The sequence below is a fragment of the Siphateles boraxobius genome, unplaced genomic scaffold, assembly GCF_051911475.1.
Source record: "Siphateles boraxobius isolate OS27281-9 unplaced genomic scaffold, OSU_SipBor_1 21, whole genome shotgun sequence".
NCBI lineage: Eukaryota > Metazoa > Chordata > Actinopteri > Cypriniformes > Leuciscidae > Siphateles > Siphateles boraxobius.
In genome coordinates this window covers 2031621-2057512 of record NW_027508822.1, presented here as the reverse complement: position 1 = coordinate 2057512, position 25892 = coordinate 2031621, and the positions used below count along the sequence as shown (strand labels likewise).

The following is a 25892-nucleotide window of genomic DNA, read 5'->3' as shown; positions in this document are numbered from 1 at the left end:
TCTATAAACATAATGTTCTGGAATGTGTCATTCTGAGTTTTTACTTTTGATGGTGGTAAGAATTTTAATTAACACAGTTGACCATATGGGCGAATACACAACATGAAACTATTCACAATATTGTTTTCAGGAGAAGGTGACAAGTATCTTAATAGCCGATTATTTTCAAGAAATCAACAATGACAAAATATAAGACAGTCTTTATTCACAATATGTATGTATATATATATATATTTACATTTATTCATTTAGCTGACGCTTTTATCCAAAGCGACTTACAATTGCTATATGTCAGAGGTCGCACTCCTCTGGAGCAACTAGGGGTTAAGTGTCTTGCTCAGGGACACATTGGTGTCTCGTAGTGGATTCGAACCCGGGTCTCTCACACCAAAGGCATGTGTCTTATCCACTGCACCATCACAAAACTTGGCCATTTAATATTCAATTATTTTAATTATCACAATTAAAATTTTAATTGTATTTATTTGAACAAGCACAACATTCAGCATTCAATCAAATATTATTAAATATTTATTTTATAAATAATGTTAGTTCAACATAATATCTCATTATTTCGACATAATAGCCTATGTTGAACTCACCATCATGAACAGCACTGTGGAAGCAGTGGAGTCATTCAGGTTCCTGGGCACTACCATCTCTCAGGATCTGAAGTGGGACAATCACATTGACTCCATTGTAAAAAAAGCCCAGCAGAGACTGTACTTCCTTCGCCAGCTGAGGAAGTTCAACTTGCCACAGGAGCTGCTGATTCAGTTCTACACAGCCATCATCGAGTCTGTCTTATGCACTTCCATCACTGTCTGGTTTGGTTCAGCTACCAAATCAGACATCAGGAGACTACAACGGACAGTCCGGACTGCGGAGAGGATCATTGGTGCCCCCCTGCCAAACCTCCAGGACCTGTACTCTTCCAGAGTGAGGAAGAGAGCAGGTAAAATCACCACAGACTCCACTCACCCTGGACACCACCTGTTTGAACTGTTACCGTCAAGACGGAGACTCAGATCATTGGCCACAAGAACATCTCGGCACAGGAACAGTTTCTTCCCACAGGCCATTTCCCTTCTGAACAGTTAACATATCTCCCAAGGCATAGGCCTGTAAGTGCAATACTCCCACTGTTTAGTGCAATATCTTTAAAATTCAGATGATATTTATATTATATTTATTCATACTATTCAAAATACTGTAAATATGTTCATAATCTGTAAATCTGAAAATGTCTATTCTGACTAAACCTAACTGTGATACTTTTTATCCTCATATATTTATATTTATATTTTTATTCTTTATTCTTATAATTTGTAGTATTATGTTTCATGTTTCTTGTTGTATTTGTATAGTCCACTGGAAGCCTCAGCACCAAAACAAATTCCTTGTGTGTGCAAGCACACTTGGCAATAAAGCTCTTTCTGATTCTGATTCTGATTCTGATTATGTGTGCATATTATACAAGATGTGCATTTGTAAATCCGGTGACACGAGTTCATTAGGCCTATTTTTTTTATTAATAAGTCAGTGTCGGCTGCAAAGATGAAGTTGACGATCGCCATCTCCATAGTCGCTCGCCTATATAGAGAGAAACTCACGAAGGATTACATAATCAGAGCCTCACACACATGAGAAATATAAGCTTAGTTTCAGTGAATTTATATTGAGATGCGCACCAGTTTACGTGCAATGCAAGTGACCGCACCGGCGCCTCCATGATTATTGTCTGCTATATTTGCTTCTTATTTATTAAATACTGGCAATTGGTTGATGGAAAAAAATATTAAAATTAAGATACAATTTATACATAACGAAATTCACTAGGCTTTCTACAAAACTTAATGAAGTGCTAAAAATAATGTCTCCCAATATATTTCAAATCTATCTTACTCATGCTGTTCACTTTTCATAATAACATAGATGGTGGAAAAAAATAACATTATAATATTTTAACAAATATGAAACTAAATGCGTGTATTTAATGGCTACAACACGTAAAGGCATACAGACTCTCTATTTGTACAAATGGCTGCACATTCATTTAATTCTGAATTGCAAAAGCAGAGTTGAAAAGCATTTGTTTGTGAATAGTAAAACATATCTGCAACATTTATCAAGTTCACGGATAATTGTGCGTGCATTTATTAATCATTATGATAGTAAAATCATAATAATTATAGTAGCCTAGGCTATTATATATTAAAAAAAAAACATATGAGCCCAGAATATGAACGTAACGCGTTTAATTAAACGTTAAGCATTTTCTTCCCATAGAAAACTATTATAAGGCTTTATGCATAGAATGTCTCCTTGTTATGTCGAAATAACGAGATATTGTGTCGTAATAAGTCGTTATTTGACATAATATCTGTTATTTCGGCATAATAAGTGTTGAATATGTCGAATAGCCTATGTAGGAATAAAATATATTGTCGAACAACGACATGTCGAATAACTATTAACATAATAATAACAACATAAATATGTTGAATAACGACATATTATGTCGAAATAACGACATAGTACCAAAATAACAGATATGATGCGACTTACAGAGGGACGACGTGTGTATCAGGCGTCTTATGATGCGACGTACAGAGGGACGACGTGTGTATCAGGCGTCTTATGATGCGGCGTACAGAGGGACGACGTGTGTATCAGGCGTCTTATGATGCGGCGTACAGAGGGACGACGTGTGTATCAGGCGTCTTATGATGCGGCGTACAGAGGGACGACGTGTGTATCAGGCGTCTTATGATGCGGCGCACAGAGGGACGACGTTTGTATCAGGCGTCTTATGATGCGGCGCACAGAGGGACGACGTTTGTATCAGGCGTCTTGATGCGACGTACAGAGGGGACGACGTGTGTATCAGGCGTCTTATGATGCGGCGTGCAGAGGGACGACGTGTGTATCAGGCGTCTTATGATGCGACGAACAGAGGGACGACGTGTGTATCAGGCCTAGTGTACCGGTGCCTAGTTCAGACCGGTTCAGACGTCTGATTTTTTTATGCATTTCTTACATACGCCATCGCCACGTCGCCGTAAGGCATGCAACGTCAACTGGCGGGCCGCGGGCCAAATCCGGCCCGCCAGAGATTTCCATCCGGCCCCCAGAATAATACTGAATTCAGGAATAGCATTGTAGGAGGAAAAAGTATGTTTCCATATTTATTTATTTTTAATTCTAATGAAGAAAAAAAAACGCCTTCTGAAAAGCTTGTGCCATAGCCTAATCAAGAATGACGATAAACGCATTGCTCTCATTGAACATCTTTTATTGTTTCACGTGCTCATTTTTTCACAAATGTCAAAATTTTCCTCGCCTGGGATTTGCGCACAATTGCGGTGTCTCAATAACAACCATCAACATAACTGTCACCATTCAATGTGTTTTAGTTCAGTTTTGAGATTGTTTCCCCCTGTCTTTGTGATTTTAGTTCAGTGCTGTTAGTTTTCCCGCTCTTGTCTAATTAGCTATTCCCTTCACCTGTGTTCAGTTTATCTTCCCATTAGTCCCTGTTCATTTAAGCCTTGTGTTTTCCCTCAGTGTTTGTTGGTCGTCGTCTACGTATGGTTGTGTGTCCTGATTCTGAAGTCCTGGAGTATATTCCCATGTGCCTGTATGTTTTCTTTGAAAGTGGATTTAGTAAATAAATTAACTACACTGCAGTTTCCCGTTTCCTCATCTTCGGCCTCCTGCACTCAACCTGACAGAACGACCAACCTATAAAAACTGAATATGGGTCGAAGAAGGAAAAACAAGGAGGTGAGCCCCTTTGAAACCCCAATCCTCTTCCAATGTGAACGCTCTCTAGAAGAGTATGCGGGGCGGTACCTAGAGTTGTATGAGGATGTTACTCAGGATGAAGAGGAACTGAAACGGAGTTTCTGGGGTGGTCTGAAGGACCCGCTAGCCCAGATAATTCTGGTGAAGGACCTCAATATGTCCTTTTTGGAGTTTGTGGATCACACACTGTGGGCGTGTGGATCCACATACCTCGTGGAAGATCTCCCACTCCAACAAATTCCAAGTCCGGCCTGCCCACCAGAGCCTGAGCCCATCGCCTGCCCACCAGAGCCTGAGCCCATCGCCTGCCCACCAGAGCCTGAGCCCATCGCCTGCCCACCAGAGCCTGAGCCCATCGCCTGCCCACCAGAGCCTGAGCCCATCGCCTGCCCACCAGAGCCTGAGCCCATCGCCTGCCCACCAGAGCCTGAGCCCATCGCCTGCCCACCAGAGCCTGAGCACGCCGCACTTGAGCCAGCTCATGAAGACACAGCACTGATAGTAGTGTCTACGGCTATTCTGTGTGTGTGGGCAACACATACATCAACGATGGCCCATGAATCCAGTTCCGAGTCCCGTGATGTGCTGGCCCCGTCCAGTTCCGAGTCCCATGATGTGCTGGCCCCGTCCAGTTCCGAGTCCCATGATGTGCTGGCCCCGTCCAGTTCCGAGTCCCATGATGTGCTGGCCCCGTCCAGTTCCGAGTCCCATGATGTGCCGGCCCCGTCCAGTTCCGAGTCCCATGATGTGCCGGCCCCGTCCAGTTCCGAGTCCCATGATGTGCCAGCCCCGTCCAGTTCCGAGTCCCATGATGTGCCAGTCTTCGAGCAAGAGCCAGAGCCAGTCTTCGAGCAAGAGCCAGAGCCAGTCTTCGATCAAGAGCCAGAGCCAGTCTTCGATCAAGAGCCAGAGCCAGTCTTCGATCAAGAGCCAGAGCCAGTCTTCGAGCAAGAACCAGAGCCAGTCTTCGAGCAAGAGCCAGAGCCAGTCTTCGAGCAAGAGCCAGAGCCAGTCTTCGATCAAGAGCCAGAGCCAGTCTTCGATCAAGAGCCAGAGCCAGTCTTCGATCAAGAGCCAGAGCCAGTCTTCGAGCAAGAACCAGAGCCAGTCTTCGAGCAAGAGCCTGCGCCAGAGCCCGCTGATCCTGCGCCAGAGCCCGCTGATCCTGCGCCAGAGCCCGCTGATCCTGCGCCAGAGCCCGCTGATCCTGCGCCAGAGCCCGCTGATCCTGCGCCAGAGCCCGCTGATCCTGCGCCAGCCTGCGCCAGAGCCCGCTGATCCTGCGCCAGAGCCCGCTGATCCTGCGCCAGAGCCCGCTGATCCTGCGCCAGAGCCCGCTGATCCTGCGCCAGAGCCCGCTGATCCTGCGCCAGAGCCCACTGATCCTGCACCAGAGCCCACTGATCCTGCACCAGAGCCCACTGATCCTGCACCAGAGCCCACTGATCCTGCACCAGAGCCCACTGATCCTGCACCAGAGCCCACTGATCCTGCACCAGAGCCCACTGATCCTCCGCTGGTCCTGCCCAGCCCAAGACCCTCTTTGCTGCCGGATCCCCCCTTTCCTGTCAATTTCCCCATTAAAATTTTGGGGGGGCGCCCACCCGAAGGGTCCTCACCGCCATGGCCACCCGAAGGGTCCTCACCGCCATGGTCGCCCGAAGGGTCCTCACCGCCATGGCCGCCCGAAGGGTCCTCAACGCCATGGCCGCCCGAAGGGTCCTCACCACCATGGCCACCCGAGGGTCCCACAGCTCCGCCCTGGACGCCCGAGGGTCCCACAGCTCCGCCCTGGACGCCCGAGGGTCCCACAGCTCCGCCCTGGACGCCCGAGGATCCGACAGCTCCGCCCTGGACGCCCGAGGGTCCGACAGCTCCGCCCTGGACGCCCGAGGGTCCGACAGCTCCGCCCTGGACGCCCGAGGGTCCGACAGCTCTGCCCTGGCCACGCCCACAGCCTGCTCTGCCCTGGCCACGCCCACAGCCTGCTCCGCCCTGGCCACGCCCACAGCCTGTTCCACCCCGGTTCCCCGAGCTACCAGCTCCGCCCTGGAGGCTTCCCGTCCCTGCACCACCATGCCCTCGTCAGCCTCAAGGGCGCCCACCCTCCCACCCCTTTGGATGTTATACGGCGCGAGGACGCGCCTTCGGGGAGGGGGGAGGTACTGTCACCATTCAATGTGTTTTAGTTCAGTTTTGAGATTGTTTCCCCCTGTCTTTGTGATTTTAGTTCAGTGCTGTTAGTTTTCCCGCTCTTGTCTAATTAGCTATTCCCTTCACCTGTGTTCAGTTTATCTTCCCATTAGTCCCTGTTCATTTAAGCCTTGTGTTTTCCCTCAGTGTTTGTTGGTCGTCGTCTACGTATGGTTGTGTGTCCTGATTCTGAAGTCCTGGAGTATATTCCCATGTGCCTGTATGTTTTCTTTGAAAGTGGATTTAGTAAATAAATTAACTACACTGCAGTTTCCCGTTTCCTCATCTTCGGCCTCCTGCACTCAACCTGACAATAACAGAGAAGAACATGCAATTGCAAGCCTTGCACATCAGCAAATAGTTCTAATGACAAATAAAAGCGACAGGCCTCAGTTATTAGAAATGTTACTATTTACATACAATTAAAGTAGCCTGTGATCCAACAAATAACCACAAAAGTAAAACCGAGAAAATCTCAGACTAAAATACTTACATTTGCTTAATGGGAGAAGTTACATTTCCCCTCCGACACCATCTTTTTGACATCGGGCTTGACAGCTGTCAGGCTTATGCGCAAGCAGTCCTCCAAAGACTGGTTTGACAGTCGGTTCCTCTCATGCGTTTTTATAGAGTTCATTTTTGAGAACGCAGCTTCACAGGTGTATGTTGATCCGAACATGGTGAGCACATACATGGCCAATGTCTTCAGCGTGTCATATTCTTGGGGACAAGCCACCCAAAAGGCGCTCAAGCTTTCAGCACCACGTAGAGCTGCCTTCATGTCACCAGCGGCCTGGATGTCAATCAGTTCACTTTGAATAGCTGCCTCATCCAGCGGCATCACCTTCCTCACATTAGCGGAGAATTCTCCACCTGGGTTGATAACGAACGGGTCACGCACAAATCCAATGACATCCCTGGAAATAGTAAAGTCATCAAATCTGGCAGAGAAATTTTCCCTCAGCTGTGTGATAAATGTCTTCATGTTCTCTGTGACTTTGCTGTGACCCACTGTTTTAAGTGTGCTAAAGTGTAGCAGCCTCCCCGACAACAAATCTTCGACAGCCTTAATTCTGCTCACTACTCCCCTGTTTCTGCCAATCATGGCAGGAGCACCATCTGTGACAACCAGGTTGACTTTTTCAAATGACAGTCCATGCTTTTGAAATAGTTCCTCCAGCTTACCAAAGATAATAGCGCCAGTGGTCAGGCCCTCCAGTGGAATCAAGGCCAGCAGCTCCTCTTTGAAATCTTTGCCATCAAAATATCTGACGAAAACACACATTTGGGAAATGTCAGTATTGTCGGTGGACTCATCAATGGCCAGCGATAGGTATCTGGCTTCTTTGATCTCATCAATTACAAGTCGCTGGACATCCTCTGCCAAAACATGGACACGGTGAACAGCAGTTTTAGCAGACAGAGGTATCTGCTTAACAGATGCAATTATCCTGTCCATAGATTTGTCGGTGGCAAGTTCCTCCAGAACAGCCACCATGCACTCCTTAAAAACCTCAGCATCGGTAAATGGCTTGTTATGCCTGGAGAGTACCCAGGCAGCCTGCAGAGACGCACTTGTTGCCCTCTCTTGCTCAGTCGAAGTTCCGTCAATAATTCCGCTGGCATGGGAGTACTGAGATTTCAAAGCAGCAACTTTTCTGTGACGAGCCTCTGACTGTTCAGGATAAGACTCCTTGAAGCTTGCATGCTTTGTGTTGTGGTGACGCCTCAGATTGTACTCTTTAGCGACAGCGACAGTTTCGTTGCAAATAAGGCACACAGGTACAGCATTTCTAAAAGTAGGCACTATGAATACGTACTTATCAGTCCATTCTTCATTAAAACTACGGTTCTCTGAATCAACTTTCCGCTTAAGGCTCTTTGAGAGTGCCATTTTTTTATTCAAATATATTCAGAAGGCCTTTCTTCTAGTATTCTCCACAAACTACGACCTGCATGTGACAGTGATGGACAGCGTGACAGCCTCACAAATATGAAGCCTAATTAAAATATCGCTATCGCCCCCTGGTGGCTTGCTGCAGTATATGTAAATTAATATGTAAAAAATAACAGAAATTTGGATTAATAACAGAGAATTAATAAATAACAGAGAATTTATATCAAATAATAACATATTAATTAGTATACAATTCAAATTGTATTTTATACGACGAGCATCTGGCCCTTACAGTGTCTGGAGAGAAAAATTCTGGCCCTTGGACAAATATAGTTGATGACCCCTGCCGTAAGGTATATGTTCGTACTGTGATGTCATCGTTACATCGCCACCGGACTGTCGTCTGCCGTCTCTATCAATCCCGTTTAAAAATAGACCCGGACTTACGGCGACGGAAGGGTAGATTGCTCCTTCTCCTTCTTCAGGGAAGTCTTAGAAAATGTCACTCTTCGCTCGCCATACGCTTGAACATTTTGAATCCATTCGCGCGTCCGCGTCACTCGCGAATAAAAAACATCCCATGAAAAGGAGTGTGTCATCAACAACAACACAATTTCTTTCTGCCTTATTTTTCCGTTGTGTCTGAAATAAATGATATTGCTGCTCTGTAGGCTACTTGTTGTGGAAGTCCCAAAAACGGAGGAAAGCCAAACGCCGACGTGTCTGGGTTCACACTTCACAGCACCATCCAGAGGCGCATTAAACTCTGTGAATTTCACTGTCTTCTCCAGGATCTGCGCCTGGATGACAGCCACTTCCTGCGGTATTTGAGAATGACGGGTGCCCAGTTTGATAACCTGCTAGCTAGCTAGGGTCGCTAACAGTGATAGCAGAACGGCTCTGAGTGATAGTACCCGGACGTATCAATGAGCTCTTCGTTGATTGGCTTGCGCAACTAAGCGTCATGCGATCTTCATGCGAAGACGTGATTAAGGCGATTATCGAGCGTTCGCGGCAAACGCGTCGCCCAATTCGCGTCATTCGCGCCACCCGGTGCGAATTCGCGTCTTTGCATTGACTTTGTATGTAATCTACTCGTGCAAATAATTAAATTCGCGTTTGGTGTGAACTCACATTAAGACAGTTGCAGCTCATACAGAACGCTGAGCAGAACCAGAACACATGGCCACATCACACCAGCCCTCAGGTCTTTACACTGGCTCCCAGTTACATTTAGGATTGATTTTAAAGTATTATTACTGGTATATAAATCATTAAATGGCATAGGACATCAATACATTGCAGATATGCTCACTGAATAAACCCAACAGATCACTCAGGTCATTAGGATCACATCAGCTAGAAATACCAATGGTTCACTCAAAGCAAGGAGAATTTGCTTTTACAGTAGCCACTATGCCAGCCGCAGCTGGAACCAATTATTACTCAGATCATTAGGATCACATCAGCTAGAAATACCAAGGGTTCTCTCTAAGCATGGCGAGTCTGCTTTTAGCTATTATGCTGGACCAGGTTCCAGAAGAGATCAGATGTGCTCCTACAGTAGTCACATTCAAATCCAGACTCAAAACACTTCTGTTTAGCTGTGCATTTACTGAATGAGCACTGTGCATCTGACTGTTTGTACTGTATTTAAAACAAATTTATTCGAAACTGTTTTAATTATTCTTATTTCTTTTGATTATTTTAATTTCTTCTATGTAAAGCACTTTGAATTACCATTGTGTATGAAATGTGCTATATAAATAAACTTGCCGTGTCTTTCCTTAAGTTTTAGCTCAAAATACCCCACAAATATTTTTATATAGCATGTCAAAGTTGTCACTTTTTGAGAGTTAGCAAAAACACACAGTTTTGTAAAATATAACCAGTAACCAGTAAAATAAAATGTAAAGAGTTAAATAGAATAATAAAACGTAAATTATGATATAAATTACCAATAATTAATTGGCTTTCCAACTTGAACTGGAATGCAGCAAAACTTGTGTTTCTGGTTTCCCACGTGCACATACGTATGAATGTGAGTCATTGGAATGAAAAGTCTAGTGCGACCAGAATGTAATTATTAAAAAGTTTTAAGTAAAATAAATTAAACATCGATCTAAAAATTGGTATTGTTGTATTGCAAAGTTGTTAAATGTTTAATTTAGATTAAAGTTTAGTAGACTGAATTTAGCATTTGAGGATGGTTATATCAGCTGTTAAACAGTGTCCAGCAAGATATTCCAGTCCTGTTCTCTCTAAATGAGGGCGCTTTCACACTAGCACTTTGGGTGCGCACCCGGGTTCGAATGACGTCAGAGTTCGTTTCGTTTGGATGATGTGAAAACGCTGTCTTCCAAACTCGGGTGCGCACCCGCGAACCGCACTCGAGTCCGATTAAAAGGTGGTCTGTACGGTTCATGTGAACTCGGGTACGGTCCGCTGCTAATATGAACGCAATCGAAACAAACCGCGGAAACGAACCGCTATTGATGACGTATAATGTGTCTTCGGCGGACAGCCCGCTGTCTTTGAAAAGTTTTCAGAATTTTTGCGGCAGACAGACGCAAGTGTGTTTCTGTATGTCTATGTTGAAAACAAAACCAAAGGTTAAAAAAAAGAGGAACAAATGTCAACCGAGCAAGTCTATCCATTTGGGCGCCTTTTCATTCGCGGTTACCAAGCCACACATTACGCCAGCTGCAGCCTGATCAGAATCAGAATCAGAATCAGAAAGAGCTTTATTGCCAAGTGTGCTTGCACACACAAGGAATTTGTTTTGGTGCTGAGGCTTCCAGTGGACTATACAAATACAACAAGAAACATGAAACATAATACTACAAATTATAAGAATAAAGAATAAAAATATAAATATATGAGAATAAAAAGTATCACAGTTAGGTTTAGTCAGAATAGACATTTCCAGATTTACAGATTATGAACATATTTACAGTGTTTTGAATATTATAAATAAATAAATCTACATATAAGTATCACCTGAGTTGTAGGATATTGCACTAAACAGTGGGAGCATTGCACTTACAGGCATATGCCTTGGGAGGAGTGTTAACTGTTCAGGAGGGAAATGGCCTGTGGGAAGAAACTGTTCCTGTGCCGAGATGTTCTTGTGGCCAATGATCTGATTCGCCGTCTTGACGGTAACAGTTCAAACAGGTGGTGTCCAGGGTGAGTGGAGTCTGTGATGATTTTACCTGCTCTCTTCCTCACTCTGGAAGAGTACAGGTCCTGGAGGTTTGGCAGGGGGGCACCAATGATCCTCTCCGCAGTCCGGACTGTCCGTTGTAGTCTCCTGATGTCTGATTTGGTAGCTGAACCAAACCAGACAGTGATGGAAGTGCATAAAACAGACTCGATGATGGCTGAGTAGAACTGAATCAGCAGATCCTGTGGCAGGTTGAACTTCCTCAGCTGGCGAAGGAAGTACAGTCTCTGCTGGGCTTTTTTTACAATGGAGTCAATGTGATTGTCCCACTTCAGATCCTGAGAGATGGTAGTGCCCAGGAACCTGAATGACTCCACTGATGACGCAAGCGTACCGCGGTTCGGATAGAAATAATATAATGTGAACACAGTCCATCGGGGCAAGGGGAAGGGGGCTACAATCGAACTCGGGTTCGGAACAGGCAATCGAACCAAGTGTGAAAGCGCCCTGAGTCAATTACTGAGACCCTCACCCTCGTCCCTTTGTCTTTATGCATTTCTTGACCATTAAGCTCAATGTACAGCTGTGCTTTTGTCTGTATGATAATGTTAATGTGTGGGCGATCTAGTCAGGCTGATTGGATCACTGTTATGCTGATGAGATCAGGGCTGCGGAAATTCTGGTAACGAGCTGACGCCTACACCGTAAAAACTAATTAGTTCAGTTTACTTAATTAAATTGTGCAAACTCGTTGCCTTAATTTAAGTAAGCATAACTTAATTACATCAAGTTCTTCTTAATCAATTTAAGTTTTGTCAACTTAATTCTATCTGTGATCTGAGGAAGTGTACTCCCAGAGTGCATTGCGGCATGAATAAATTAATTGCTTTGTTTTACCATTTTTGGCTTTATTTAACCATTAAAATTGTATTTACTATCGTTATTGGGGTTATACTGACAAGAGATAGCAATTAAAATTGCAATGGTCTAATTAATTAAAGTAATTTAAAAAAAACTTGGGTAACACTTTACGGGTAAGGGTACATGAATTATCATGAATTCATGTATAAATTCATGCGTTAATTCTGCATTCATTCATGCATTAATATCTCATGAATCATCAGGAACAAACAGGAGTTCAACATTTTTCATTCATGATTTCATGGATGAACAACACCTTAATTAAAACATTAAGTAAGATGAGCACATCATCATGAATTATGATTTATTACGCATGATCATTATGTTTTCTTTGTTCTTTGTCTAGGTCAGTGACCTAGTCACCCCTTTAGTTGAGGGGCCACACACATGATGAAGTCATTGGTAGATAATGCTTAGTTAATGATGACTACTGTATTGGACAGACCCCAAAATAGACCAATCACAACTCAGAGCACACAAATTCTGTTGACATTCAAATACAGTAGTCATCATTAACTAAGCATTATCTATCAAGGACTTCATAATGTGTGTGGCCCCTCAACTAAAGTGGTGACTAGTCCTTTGAAACACTGATGAACAATGTGCTATTAATGGTGGCCTAACTGTGAACAAAGAAAACATCATGATCATGCGTAATAAATCATAACTCATGATGATGTGCTCATCTTAGTTAATGTTTTAATTAAGGTGTTGTTCATCCATGAAGTCATGAATGAAAAATGTTGAACTTGTGTTAGTTCCTGATGATTCATGAGATATTAATACATGAATGAATGCAGAATTCATGCATGAATTTATGATAATTCATGTACCCTTATCTTAAAGTGTTACCAAAACTTGTTACCATTGTTGTGGTTTGCATGCTGAATGTTAAAGTCTGTGTGTGACTCAAGCAAAATTGCAAGATATTGTCACAAATATAGAGGGATTATGTCAACCCAATTAAAAGTTTATGCCATAAGTGTTTGCAATTAAAATGTAAAAAGATCATTATTTAACATGATAAACATGTTATACATCATAAATACATTCATTAAGAACATGGAAATAATTTAAGTATAAATACTGTATATATAATATTTATTACTTCACTTCCTTTGAATTCAAATAATTGTGATTTCATATTGCATCACTGCACCAGTTGGAAGAGAATCAGAATGATATAAATGAAGTTCCAAGTGCCGAACCAAAGGGAACACTAATCACAATAATGGTGAGGAATTTTAGGTTGATTTTAGGAAATCAACATGATTTTATGAAGTCAACTTATGTGACGTTCTCCCAAAATGTTTAGTTGTATTGACAATAACATTCAACAAGACTGGAAAATGAGCGTATGCAACAAAGAAGAATGATGACTGCAGAAGTGGAAGAAATTAGTGAAAAGTCTATTACGAATTGCCCCGCTTCAAAAACCATTTGCCCCGTTTATTTTTTATTTTTTATTTTTTTTGCTTTGGCAAAATGGTACTCAAACCAGTCAAGCAATGTTTAATAGGGTTTTCTGAGTAATGAAGGCATAGCATGCAAACAGTACAGATTACTAATTTTTTTTTTTAAGTAAGTTCAACACATTGTCGGAGATTAATTAAAGTTAACTAAACAATAGTTAGTAAGAATAATGTTAGATTTTACAGTCTATACTGTATTTGCAAACTTTTTAAAGGGAACGTCTCCACCTCTTTGTAATTCCCTCCTCCTAAATGTATATAAATTGCAATGTAAAGTTCCCTTAGTTCAGATTTGATGACTATAGAGCTGTGAGTCTTAAAGGACAAGTTTGTTATTTTACACTTAAAGTCCTGTTTTAAGATCGTTTCTGATGAAATAGAACGGTTAAGATTGAAATTTGGACACATGCTGCCGGTCCGAGAAATTTCGGTTTCTGTGGTAACAGAATTTTCGGTTCACAATGGTTGCCTATGTTCACTGGAAAAATCCTTCCTAAAATGCATTAAACTTTAGTTTACAAAGACGTGAAACTCACCGAGTGGTCTGGGGTGTTCACTGATATGCTCACACAAAAATCACTGCAAAAGATGCTTTCCAACAGGTTTTATCGTAGTTTTTTTATTTTTTATTATTTTTTATTTTTTTGGAACGGACAAAAACTACGATGTGTCTATAATGTTTGTGTCTATAAAAATAATTATTAGAAGATAAATGTACCTCATTTATGGATAGCACTTTTTGTTATTACATCAGAGCTCTTTTTATATCATTTCACTTCACATTTCTCTCTTTGAATTATTTTTGTTGTACTAATAATGAAATACATTTTTTTTCTTTCACGTCAGACCTGATGGAAGCGAGCGAGGAGAGAGAAGAACTGAGTGAAGTGGAGGAGGAGAGTGAAGAACTTAGTGAAGTGGAGGAGGAGAGTGAAGAACTGAGTGAAGTGGAGGAGGAGAGTGAAGAACTGAGTGAAGTGGAGGAGGAACATCATGTCAAACCTGGAGAAAAACCTTTGAGTCGCTCAAAGACTAAACAGACATTTTTAAAGAAAAGAAGAGCCAAGAAATCTTTCACCTGCACTCAGTGTGGAAACAGTTTCTCAACTAAACAAAGTCTTGAGCGTCACATGAGAGTTCATACTGGAGAGAAGCCGCACACGTGTGATCAGTGTGGAAAGAGTTTTACACGAAAACAACACCTTCAAGGACACATGAGGATCCACACTGGAGAAAAGCCATATGCATGTGATCAGTGCGAAAAGAGTTACTCAGAAAAGAGAAGTCTTGACCTTCACATGAGGATCCACACCGGAGAGAAACCATTCATGTGTGATCAGTGCGAAAAGAGATTCTCAAATAAACGAAATCTTGACCTTCACATGAGGATCCACACTGGAGAGAAGCCATTCACGTGTGATCAGTGCGGGACGAGCTTTACACAAAGACCTCACCTTAAGAAACACATGAGGATCCACACTGGAGAAAAGCCGTATGTATGTGATCAGTGCGAAAAGAGTTACTCAGAAAAGAAAAGTCTTGACCTTCACATGAGGATCCACACCGGAGAGAAACCATTCATGTGTGATCAGTGCGAAAAGAGATTCTCAAATAAACGAAATCTTGACCTTCACATGAGGATCCACACTGGAGAGAAGCCATTCACGTGTGATCAGTGCGGGACGAGCTTTACACAAAAACCTCACCTTAAGAGACACATGAGGATCCACACGGGAGAAAAGCCGTATGCATGTGATCAGTGTGGAAAAGGTTTTGCAGAATCATCAAACCTTAATGTTCACATGAGAATGCACACCGGAGAGAAACCATTCACATGTGATCAATGCGGGAAAACATTTATTGGCGCATCAGCCCTGAAGACACACCGGAGAGTTCATACAAAGGAGAAGCCGCATTCATGCTCTGAATGTGGAAAGAGTTTTTTAAATCGAAAAAATTTGAAAGCACATCAAAAAACTCACACTGATGTGAGAGAGTACATGTGCTTTGAGTGTGAGAAGACTTTTACTACAGGGAGCGATTTAAAACTGCACCAGAGAATTCACACTGGAGAAAAACCTTACAAGTGTTCACACTGCTACAAGAGATTCAGGTTATCAGAATCTCTGACAACACATGAGAGGATCCACACCGGAGAAAAACCTTACAAGTGTTCACACTGTGACAAGAGATTCAGTCAGTTATCACATCTGAAAACACACAAGAGGATTCACACTGGAGAAAAACCTTACAAGTGTTCACACTGTGATAAGAGATTCATTCAGTTAATAAATCTGAAAACACATGAGAGGGTCCACAGCAGAGAGAAGCTGAACACGTGTGATCAGTGCGGGAAAAGTTTCTCTTTTAAAACTCACCTGAAGCTACACATGAAGACCCACACAGTGGAGAAACCACATCAACACAGTCTGAGATCACGGTAAGTAGTTCATCTTTATATGCTGAGAAACAAAAGTCTCTTCTGTGTAAGTTAGTCACAACCAAATCTCTCCTGTCCACCTACACCTTCCCTGATGTTGTAAAGTGCTTGAGGTGTTCAGTAGTAAAGTGCAATATATTAAATGCCTCATTCATTCATTAGTTTTCCTTAACAGCCGCAAAAAGCGACAGGACATTTAGTTGTTTGATTTGTATCTTTTAACTTTTACAACAGGAATGTGTGGCATGAAATTGTTGTTTAATATTTAAATGTAATTCGTCTGTTCAGACTGATGCAAAAAATTGGAAATTCACTCTTTGACAATAGGTGGCGCTGGTAATACATAGCAAGTTTATTTTAGACACCTGCTTGATACAGAGAAAGAAAGAGGGGCAAACAAAATGTTTATATTTTCAAAGATGATGCTTCTAGATTCTTCCTCTGTTAAAGGGAGAGTTCACCCCAAAATGTAAATTCTGACAGTAATTACTCTCCCTCATGTTGTTCCAACCCCGTAAGACTTTCGTTCATCTTCGGAACACGAATTAAGATATTTTTGATTAAATCTGAGAGCTGGATCACTCCTCCATAGGCTTCTAAGGGATTGAAACTTGACAGCCCAAAAAAGTCATTAAAGACATTGTCAAAATAGTCCAAGTGACTACAGTGCTCAATCTTAAGTTTATAAAGCGACTAGAATACTTTTTGTGCGCAAAAAAACAAACAAAAATAACGGCTTTATTCAAGTATTCATTTCCATCTCTGTCAGCATTGAGATTTCACTTAGTATAATTGCGTAATGTTTCTGTTTGAACGTCACACGCATCACACACATGACCAGCATCAGCCAATAGTGAGCCTACGTGTGACGTACAACACGGAAGCAGTACACTGTTACACTACGTGTACTATCTCGAGGTCGACAGAGAAGGAAATTAATACTTGAATAAAATCGTTATTTTTGTTTGTTTATTTTGCGCACAAAAAGTATTCTCGTCGTTTGATAAACTTAAGATTGAGCCACTGTAGTCACTTGGACTAGTTTAACAATGTCTTTAATGACTTTTCAGGGCTGTCAAGTTTCAATCCCTTAAAAGCCTATGGAGGAGTGATCCAGCTCTCAGATTTAATCAAAAATATCTTAATTTGTGTTCCGAAGATGAACGAAAGTGATACGGGGTTGAACAACATGAGGGAGAGTAAATACTGACAGAATTTACATTTTGGGGTGAACTATCCCTTTAATGTAAGAAAATTGTTTGACTGTACGCATATGCTAGTGCAGTGAATCTCAACTTTCTTAGAGTGCCGAAACCCTGTCATGTTTGGAACCATCCTCAAACCAGATTTGATTGGTTTAATTACTTCACTTTTTATTTCACATTTTTCTTTCGTTTGAAATGTCACATGATTTAATGTTTCTTTTAGACCTGATGGAAGAACCAGAGAGAAACCTTACACATGTGATCAATTCGGGAGGAGCTTCACGGATAAAGGAAACTTTAAGAGACAGACGAGGATCCACATTGGAGAGAGACCATACACATGTATTCAGTGTGGGAACAGTTTCATAAGTAAACAAAACCTTAAGAATCATAAGAGGATTGTTGTATTTGTATACCGCTGTAACCTTATAAATCATCCTGAAACATTCCCATAACCTGTTACAATCATAAATTTAAAGATGCTAGACGTTAATTCAGGGTCCTCTGCGGTGTCCTTAAAGGTTGTATCAGTGATTTCAAAATTTCAGGATGGGGGGCAAATTTCTGTTCAAACACAAACAGAAGTGTCGTCACCCACAATCGCTGATACAACCTTTAAACCAGATAAGTCCTGGATCCGTTTCATTGGGCATTTGCTAGTATTAATATTGTAGGGGAAGATTTGAATATGGAATTAAATGTACCTCCAAATACACTCAGAAATATGCACACACATACAAGCCGTATGAAACGTAAGCAGAGGCGCAAAGGAAGGAAACATCCCAGAGGGACACATGATGTCGTCTTATCTGCAACCATGCAGAATTGTATGTTGCACGCCAAATAGTAGAAGTCACAAACCCAAGCATTAAAATCACAAGACTGTGATCTTCCCAAGCAGCCAGGAACAATGTGATTCAAGGTATATATCTCAGGGAAAAGCATATTGAAGTAAGTGTGTCTGATCCACGCCATGTGCAGAAGCGGCTGCTCTTAAAGTGTCATTAATGTTAATTGTGGTGGAAAACATTTTTCTATCACTGAATAAGAGATAAACATGTACCAATTGTTAAAGAAAATTATGTATTCCCTTGCAAGGAAATAATAACTTCTGGTTAATAACTGTTATTTGCTCTAGCAATGTAATAACCCATGTTTTGTATCTTTTTTTCTCACTCTTACTACAAGTAAGAGGTAATAGCCTTCTATCCATGTATTATTTTATCTTATGTTACCATTATCTCTTGGTTAATTTTCCTTCTAGCCTGTGCTAGAATATTCTACCCTTATTTCCTTATTCTTCACATTAATTAATAGTTTTCTAAATATATTAGTTTCATTATCACCAAATAATGAAGTCTCATAATTGTAACTGTATTATGACTGTATTGCTTCTGTTCCATTTTCTCAATTACATTCTTACACAATTCATTATTTATTTTTCCATAAATGTTCTTCTTAAACTTTGCTAAGTCTGACTACTGTTGCTATAGTGTTTACATTCTCTTTCCCTTTTCCCGAAATATTACAGCTCTAACCAAATGTATACGTATACTTTTCCCTACAAAATAATAATTTCCAGTAATTTTACTTTTGGTTCATAGATTCATCTTACAGAGAAATATTTAATTAGAGGAAGGCAATACATTGTTACGAAGATTATTCAATCAGGACATTCACTTTAAGACATCTTGTTATTTCAGTTTGTAATACTAATATCATAGAGGGTTTTTAATTTTCTACAATGTTTGACCCTAATTTACTTCACTTATCTTCTAGTGCTCTATCTGGTAGATTCATCATCCAATGGAGATATGAGAAGCCCATCATTTCAAATGTTCCATAGTGCAATATTCAAATGTTCTTTCCTTTATGTACCGTTAAATATATTTTTGCATTTTCTGTATTTTATACTTGTAAATTTTTGACATTGGCTTTATAGCACAACTTCCTACTTTTCTTCTGGTCCCAAAAGCTTTAGCTCACTTCAATCGCTTGTACAGTACAATAAAATCAACAAATTGCCAAATTACTGCTGCATTCATAATTATTTCAACCATCAATAATTATTATTTACCCACAAAAATAGTTTTATATTGGCAGGATTTTTCTTATTATTCTACCCATGTCCTCTTTTTGGACTATTTACTTTCATTGTTTTTGATAAGTAACTTCAAAAGTATTACTCCACCCACATCAAAAACTATTTTGCTGTTCTGTTAATCTTTTGCCAGCCTTTTTACATGGCACAGGGAAAGAAATCGAGGTGCTGTGGTGGTGGTCTTGTTCACTATTTCCTTGAAAACCAGCCCGTCGTGCTGAGAGAACTTCTGTACTCTCTTTCTGCTTGCAGGCTCTCCCCCTTCCAGAAGTTCACTTGCACACAGGAAACTCAGCTTTGCCTTTTAATTGTTTTATTGGGACTTTTTTTTTTATCTCCCATTTTGTCCAAATTGACAAAGCATAATACTATATATTTGATCACATTCTCCACTTTTTGGGAGATTATGTATTGTGATATACATTATTTTGCTATATTGTAAGTACACTGTCAGAAATAGGGGTACAGTAGGAGTCCATTTCTGTCCCCCAAGGTACATTTATGTACCTTTTTGAGGGTCAAAAAGGTACATATATGTCCCCAAGCATTAAAAGGTACATATATATACCGTTTCTTTTAAAGGTTAAGGTACAATATCAAAAGACAGCCTCTGCCAAGTAAATTTTTTTTTGTAAAAATTATTTAGTTTTTTTTAAGGTTTTAAGGATACCTTAATCATTTAAGGTAGATTTTAACTTATCACTATATTTAAGTAGCCTTGAAATAAAGGAAATACAAGTTTTGTAAGTCAATTTACTGAGATTAAATCATTATAACACAGCAAAAACTCCAGTGTTAAATGAACTCTCCTGGGAGTCTATTTGGCTCCAGACTCAAGAGTGTTAAAGTGTTCAAATATGAATGTTAAATTAACAATCAAGACTGTTAAAGTTAATGAGCTCATTAAGTGATTCATTGAGTGATGATTGACCATTATTGAAGACACCTGATGTTAACAAACAGAATCACTGAAGGAGAAAATAAAAAAAATTAAGACACCGTTATGGTGATCAGTGTTTACTTTAGTTGGGCTCTTGACCCTTAAACTGTTAATATTAGATTATGTTTCTCTGTTGTATCTGAGTTAAAACTGCCAGATGAACAAAGAGAAAAGTTGAGCAGGTGGTGTTGGTTATGTTTTGTCTTATTCATAATTTAACCTGAACTCATTTAAAGTCTAATTGCTGACTTAAATGTATATTGTTGATTACAGCAGCCTGTGATTCTACAGACTAAAATCCAGAAATTTGTAATCGTAAGGATTTCTTAAAAGTTTTTCTGATAAAACAAATCTTTCTTTTAGGCACACACAGACATCAAGAATCAGTGTATGAATCTCAACAATGGTGACAAACAGAATATTCAATTAGGGAAAGGACATTAGTAAAACAATTCGGATCATAATTTATTCATACCGCAATGCATGATGGGAGCCATGAATGAGTTTTGATTGGTAGCACCCAGAATGCCCTGCAACATGCTTTATTATTGTCACCATTGATGAAATTCACAGGCTGATTATTGATGTCAGTGTGTCTACATAAAATAATTTTTTTTAAAGTCTTTTGATCAGAAGAACTATCAAGAAATATTTTGGTTTATATTGAAAATGCTGGAAATCATTTGCTGTAGAATCACAGGCTGCTAAAATCAACAATATACATTTAAGTCTGAGATTAGATTCCAAATGAGTTTAATGATTCAAGTAAATTATGATTATGTCAAAACATAATCAACACGACTTGATCACCTTTTCTCTTTGTTCATCTGGCAGTTACAGCTCAGATACAACAGCCAAACAAAATCTAAAATGAATGATTTGAGGGTCAAGAAACCAACTAAAGCACACACTGATCACCATAACGGTGTCTTAAAAAATTATATTTTCTCTATTTCATCAGTGATTCTGATGGTAACATCAGGTGTCTTCAATAATGGTAAATCATCCCTCAATGAATCACTTAATTATATCATTAACTTTGACACTCTTGAGTGTTAATTGAACACTCATATTTTAACACTTTAACACTCTTGAGTCTGGAGTCATATAAACTCCCAGGAGAGTTCAATTAACACTTGAGTTTTTGCGGTTGGATCTCAAGGTACATAAATGTACCTTTTTGAGGGTCAAAAAGCATTAAAAGGTACATATATGTACCGTTTATTTTAAAGGTTAAGGTACAATATTGTACCCTTGAAGGTACAGCCCCAGTGACAAGCCATTGTACCCCTAAAGGTACAATTATGTACTTTATTTTCTGAGACTGTATGTAGAGCCAGCCCTGATTGGCTGCCTGAATCTCAATTTAAAAGAACGTCCAGTTTTCGGTCTTTACTTCTTTTGGCCATCGGTTGAGAAGTCATAGCACGGTTACTCATGGTTCTTCCAGGGCTTTCAACCGAGGAGGTCCTTCAGAAAATATCAGAAGCAGGCATAGAAGTAACCAACGTCGAGATGAAAGGAGATGAAATGGACTTTCAGGCAAATGACTCTTACTCAGATGATGATAATTTATATGTCACAGTTAGACATTGAGTTTAAAATGAAATGTTGGAAAATGTGAAAATAAAAATAATTTAATAATTTCTGATTTTAGTTCAGCGTGTGTGTAATATATATATCATTATAGTCAACAATTGTACCCTGTCAAAGACAATTCTTTACCATTTTTGAACGGTCCATTTTTGTACTGTTAAATAAAGGTACAAAATTGTCACCACAGGTACAAGACTGGTCTCTTAAGGTACAAATCACAAGGACATAAATATGTACCCTATACCAAGGGTACAATATTGTACCCTTGAGGGTACAGCCCCAGTGACAAGCCATTGTACCCCTAAAGGTACAATTATGTACTTTATTTTCTGAGAGTGTAGTTGGAACATTTTGCTGCCTTCTAAGCAAGATTTCAGACTCTTTCGTTTTCTCCCAAGTCTGCTGGTGTCACGATTGGCCACGCACTCCCTGGGTTATCACAGACTACATTTCCTATCATACATCTGCCTCCACAGTGGCTTGTAGATCTTGTTTTACATTTGCGGATCATGAGGACTTTGTTTGCAGATTTTTAATCTATTTGTAGAATGTGTTTTGTGTTTACAAGTTGTAGAATTTATTTGTGACTTTTAGTCTGTCAATTTTCAATGGTTTTGGCATCAATTTATCCCTATACGTTTTCTTTAAAATGGTCTGGTTGGCGTATAAAAGAGGTTAAATCCTCCCAACATTTCTTGAATCTTTTAAGTTAAATCAGTGAGTCCAGTTTATTTATCTGTCAATTTGGCATAACAGTCTATTTTTCCCATTTTAAAACAGTTTAAATCAAAGGCTTTTTCCACTTGTATTGTCTTTTGCTGGAATGTGGTAAAACTCCTGTTCCTCCTGTTTCTGAGTGTCCTTGAGATCCTCCCGTGAGCTCTGTGTACTGGGGTGTGTCTATCTCTAAACTGCTTATTTCTCTTACGTCAATGTCCTCAGTGCACATAGTTTTACAAACAGTTGTACTTTTTATAATGACTTTTTATTACAAATAGTTGTTACAACATACGATGTCTATTTTCCTTTTATTATAATTTATTTATTTAATAAATAATGTATTCCTCATTGCGATTTTTCCACATTTGAGGCTCTCTAACTGTGATTGTTTGTCAGATGAGCGACTTACAGCTGCATCTATCTTATCCTTTGACCTTGGTCCAAACATTTCAACTTGGAATATCTTTTACAAAGAACAGCTGCATCATTTTTACAGAAGCAATCAAGCACAATGGATTTCCTTCATTGCCAGTTTTTATTTAAACAGGTATGTTTTTTTCTGTCAATTAATTGATATGTTGTATCAATATTCAAATCTATTGCCTAATGCTTTGTTACTCGTTAGTCTTACTCATTAGTCTTGCACTATGGCTGCATTTCACATTTTACACGTTTTAGAGTGGCCTTTTATTGTGGCCAGCCTAAGGCACACCTGTGCAATAATTATGCTGTCTAATCAGCATCTTGATATGCCACACCTGTGAAGTGGATGGATTATCTTGGCAAAGGAGAAGTGGTCACTAACACCGATTTAGACAGATTTGTGAACAATATTTGAGAGAAATAGGCCTTTTGAGTACATAGAAAAAGTCTTAGATAATGAAAAATGGGGGCAAAAACAAAAGTGTTGCGTATATAATTTTGTTCAGTGTAGTTGTTGTGGAGTTACATTGATTCATCTGTGTCTGGGGGATTTCCGTTTAAATTAAATTAATCCACTGCTCTCTTGCCTGAGGCTAGGACTCTAAATAGTGTTCAGTGCTCGTCTGTGCAGGAACGACATATCAGTTTGCATACTTTGCTCCAACTTTTGCCACTCATTTAGAAGAACTGGTAACACAGTTGTCGCTTGCGAAACCAAATAGCGGCACCGTGTGAAACGTGCAGATTAACGGGCGGTAATATTATATGATCCCATTCCTACATCAGAAGGGGAGCGAAAATCTGATCGTCTTGTTTTTAGACATGCGTGCAGAGAAAGGCTTACCAAAACAAAGTTTTGTCACTTTTCGTGTTTTCTGGGTTGGTAGATGCACAGGGGACACAATTATAGCTCTTAAACATGACCAAAGTCAGATTTTCAGCGCCCATTACAAAGCAGAATAAGGCATCAGTTTACTGTCGGAGATTTGTCACTTGCGTTGCGCAGCATTCAGTGTAGAAAACATCACTAATTATAATGGGTTCAACTGTCTTTTTTTGCATCGTGCCAGAGATGGGGAGCTTCTTGTTTGAAGTTTTTGAACCCAAAGCTAACGATGAATGGCACAGCAGCGGCCGGTGCAGTCGACATTTTTGTTTGTTATTATCCTCTCATGTGCAATAGGCTACGCAGTACGTGGTTACGTAGGCAGGTAATAGGTAACGGAGGGAGGGGGATAACAGCGAGCTCATCAGACGTTTCCTAAAAATAAAAATTGTTCACGAGTCCTGCAGCTCGAGTCCGAGTCGAGTCGAGTCTGAAGTCTTTCGAGGACGAGTCTCAAGTCGAGTCTGAAGTCACTGTGTGTGCGACTTAAGTCGCACTCGAGTCCGAGTCTCAAACTCGACTGCGATCTTTTCACCTCTGGCTGCGTGTCATTTCTGTCTGACGGTAAAAGATGCGATGCTCGTCTCAGTTGGTATCTAGCTGGTATCGGAAGACATTGTATGTACAAATACTAGATAACGCATTGTAGCCTACTTGTGGTAAATTTGTGTGACAGCATGGCGCTGCATATTTTACACTGAACTATTTTTTTTTCCATCTATTTTGTGCTAGACATCACGTGACTTTGAAGCCATATGTTCTCTGTTTTTCGTTTTGGACTTTGGACTACACTCTAGTAACATTAACCAATCAGAGCTCAACGTGCCGCCCAAATGCTGCTATAAAAAAAAATATTTTTTTAAACTTAGATCATAATTTTTATGATCGATCGTCGCGTCGAGTACTGTGCCCATCCCTACAGTCTACTACAGTCTACTAGTACTCTAATGAGAGTTAGTTGACATGTAGTTGAAAATGTACATAGTTAGTAGAATGTCTAAAGTGGACTATCGAAATAGTGTAACCTAACATATTACTTGCTTTGAATTCCTTATATAAAGCTATGCAGTGTTCTAAGCAACCTGGATGGGTCACTGTACGTGATGCAACACTTATAACCACAAGAGACTTGAGACTTGACTTGGACTCTAGCTCAAAGACTTGAGACTTGACTTGGATTCTAGCTCAGAGACTTGAGACTTGACTTGGACTCTAGCTCAGAGACTTGAGACTTGACTTAGCTCAGAGACTTGACTTGGACTCTAGCTCAGAGACTTGAGACTTGATTTGGACTCTAGCTCAGAGACTTGAGACTTGACTTGGACTCTAGCTCAAAGACTTGACACTTGACTTGGACTCTAGCTCAGAGACTTGAGACTTGACTTGGACTCTTGCTCAGAGACTTGACTTGGACTCTAGCTCAGAGACTTGACTTGGACTCTAGCTCAGAGACTTGTGAGCATCTCTGCATCGCGCGGCTTGCGTCTGGTGTCTTGTTCAGGCAGCAGCAGACAAGCAGTTAATCGGTGTCTTAGGGGGTTTCACACTGGTAGTTTAATTCGGAACGCGGCACGGTTCGCATTAAAAATTGCTAATGTGAACGCTGTCATGCGGACCCGAGTTTGCACTGGGGTACCGAACCCGAGACTACCTGGATTAAGTGGTCCGAGTTCGGTTGCTCCCGAACCGTGCCGTGGTTCGCGTGAATGTGAAAGCAACACTGACTCGGGTGCTCACTTGTTCAGGAAGTAAAGTAACCTGCACATGCGTTTTAGCTTATTGTGATGTATTCAGCTAAATAAAACACTTGCATTCATTGATGATTTACCTTGGATATGAGCGAGAGTGAGCCGGCAGTGTATTCACACACACACATAGTGCATGGAATCAGGGCAACAAATTTGGAAATCCACTATTTCCTCAAAAGAGTCCGTTTGCAAGCAGCAGAAGTCCACCTTATGTGACACACGCACAGTAAACCTGTATTGTTCACTCAACTGTGCATAATAGCAGCGAATTAATAAAGAACACAATATTGCGTTGCGTTTTCTATCATGCGCCATGCACGCTTGCGATGAGGTAAAATGCACGCAAACGCACCAGGGTTCGATAGAATCAAGTTGAG

The 25892-nt window shown here is 40.5% G+C and overlaps 3 protein-coding genes across 3 annotated transcripts in view; 2 read left to right on the top strand and 1 right to left on the bottom strand.

The window, feature by feature from the left end:
- LOC143746058 (uncharacterized) overlaps positions 1-25892 on the top strand; it is a 211342-nt gene that overhangs the window by 5912 nt on the left and 179538 nt on the right. The gene's annotated exons all lie outside the window — the stretch shown is intronic.
- Positions 1-25892, bottom strand: part of LOC143746076 (uncharacterized) — a 189292-nt gene that overhangs the window by 123886 nt on the left and 39514 nt on the right. The gene's annotated exons all lie outside the window — the stretch shown is intronic.
- LOC143746078 (uncharacterized) lies at positions 14051-17610 on the top strand. Its single transcript, XM_077237801.1, has 3 exons — positions 14051-14581; positions 14666-15862; positions 17342-17610. The coding sequence occupies exons 1-3, from the start codon at positions 14182-14184 to the stop codon at positions 17554-17556; spliced, it is 1812 nt and encodes a 603-aa protein (XP_077093916.1). The 5' UTR covers positions 14051-14181; the 3' UTR covers positions 17557-17610.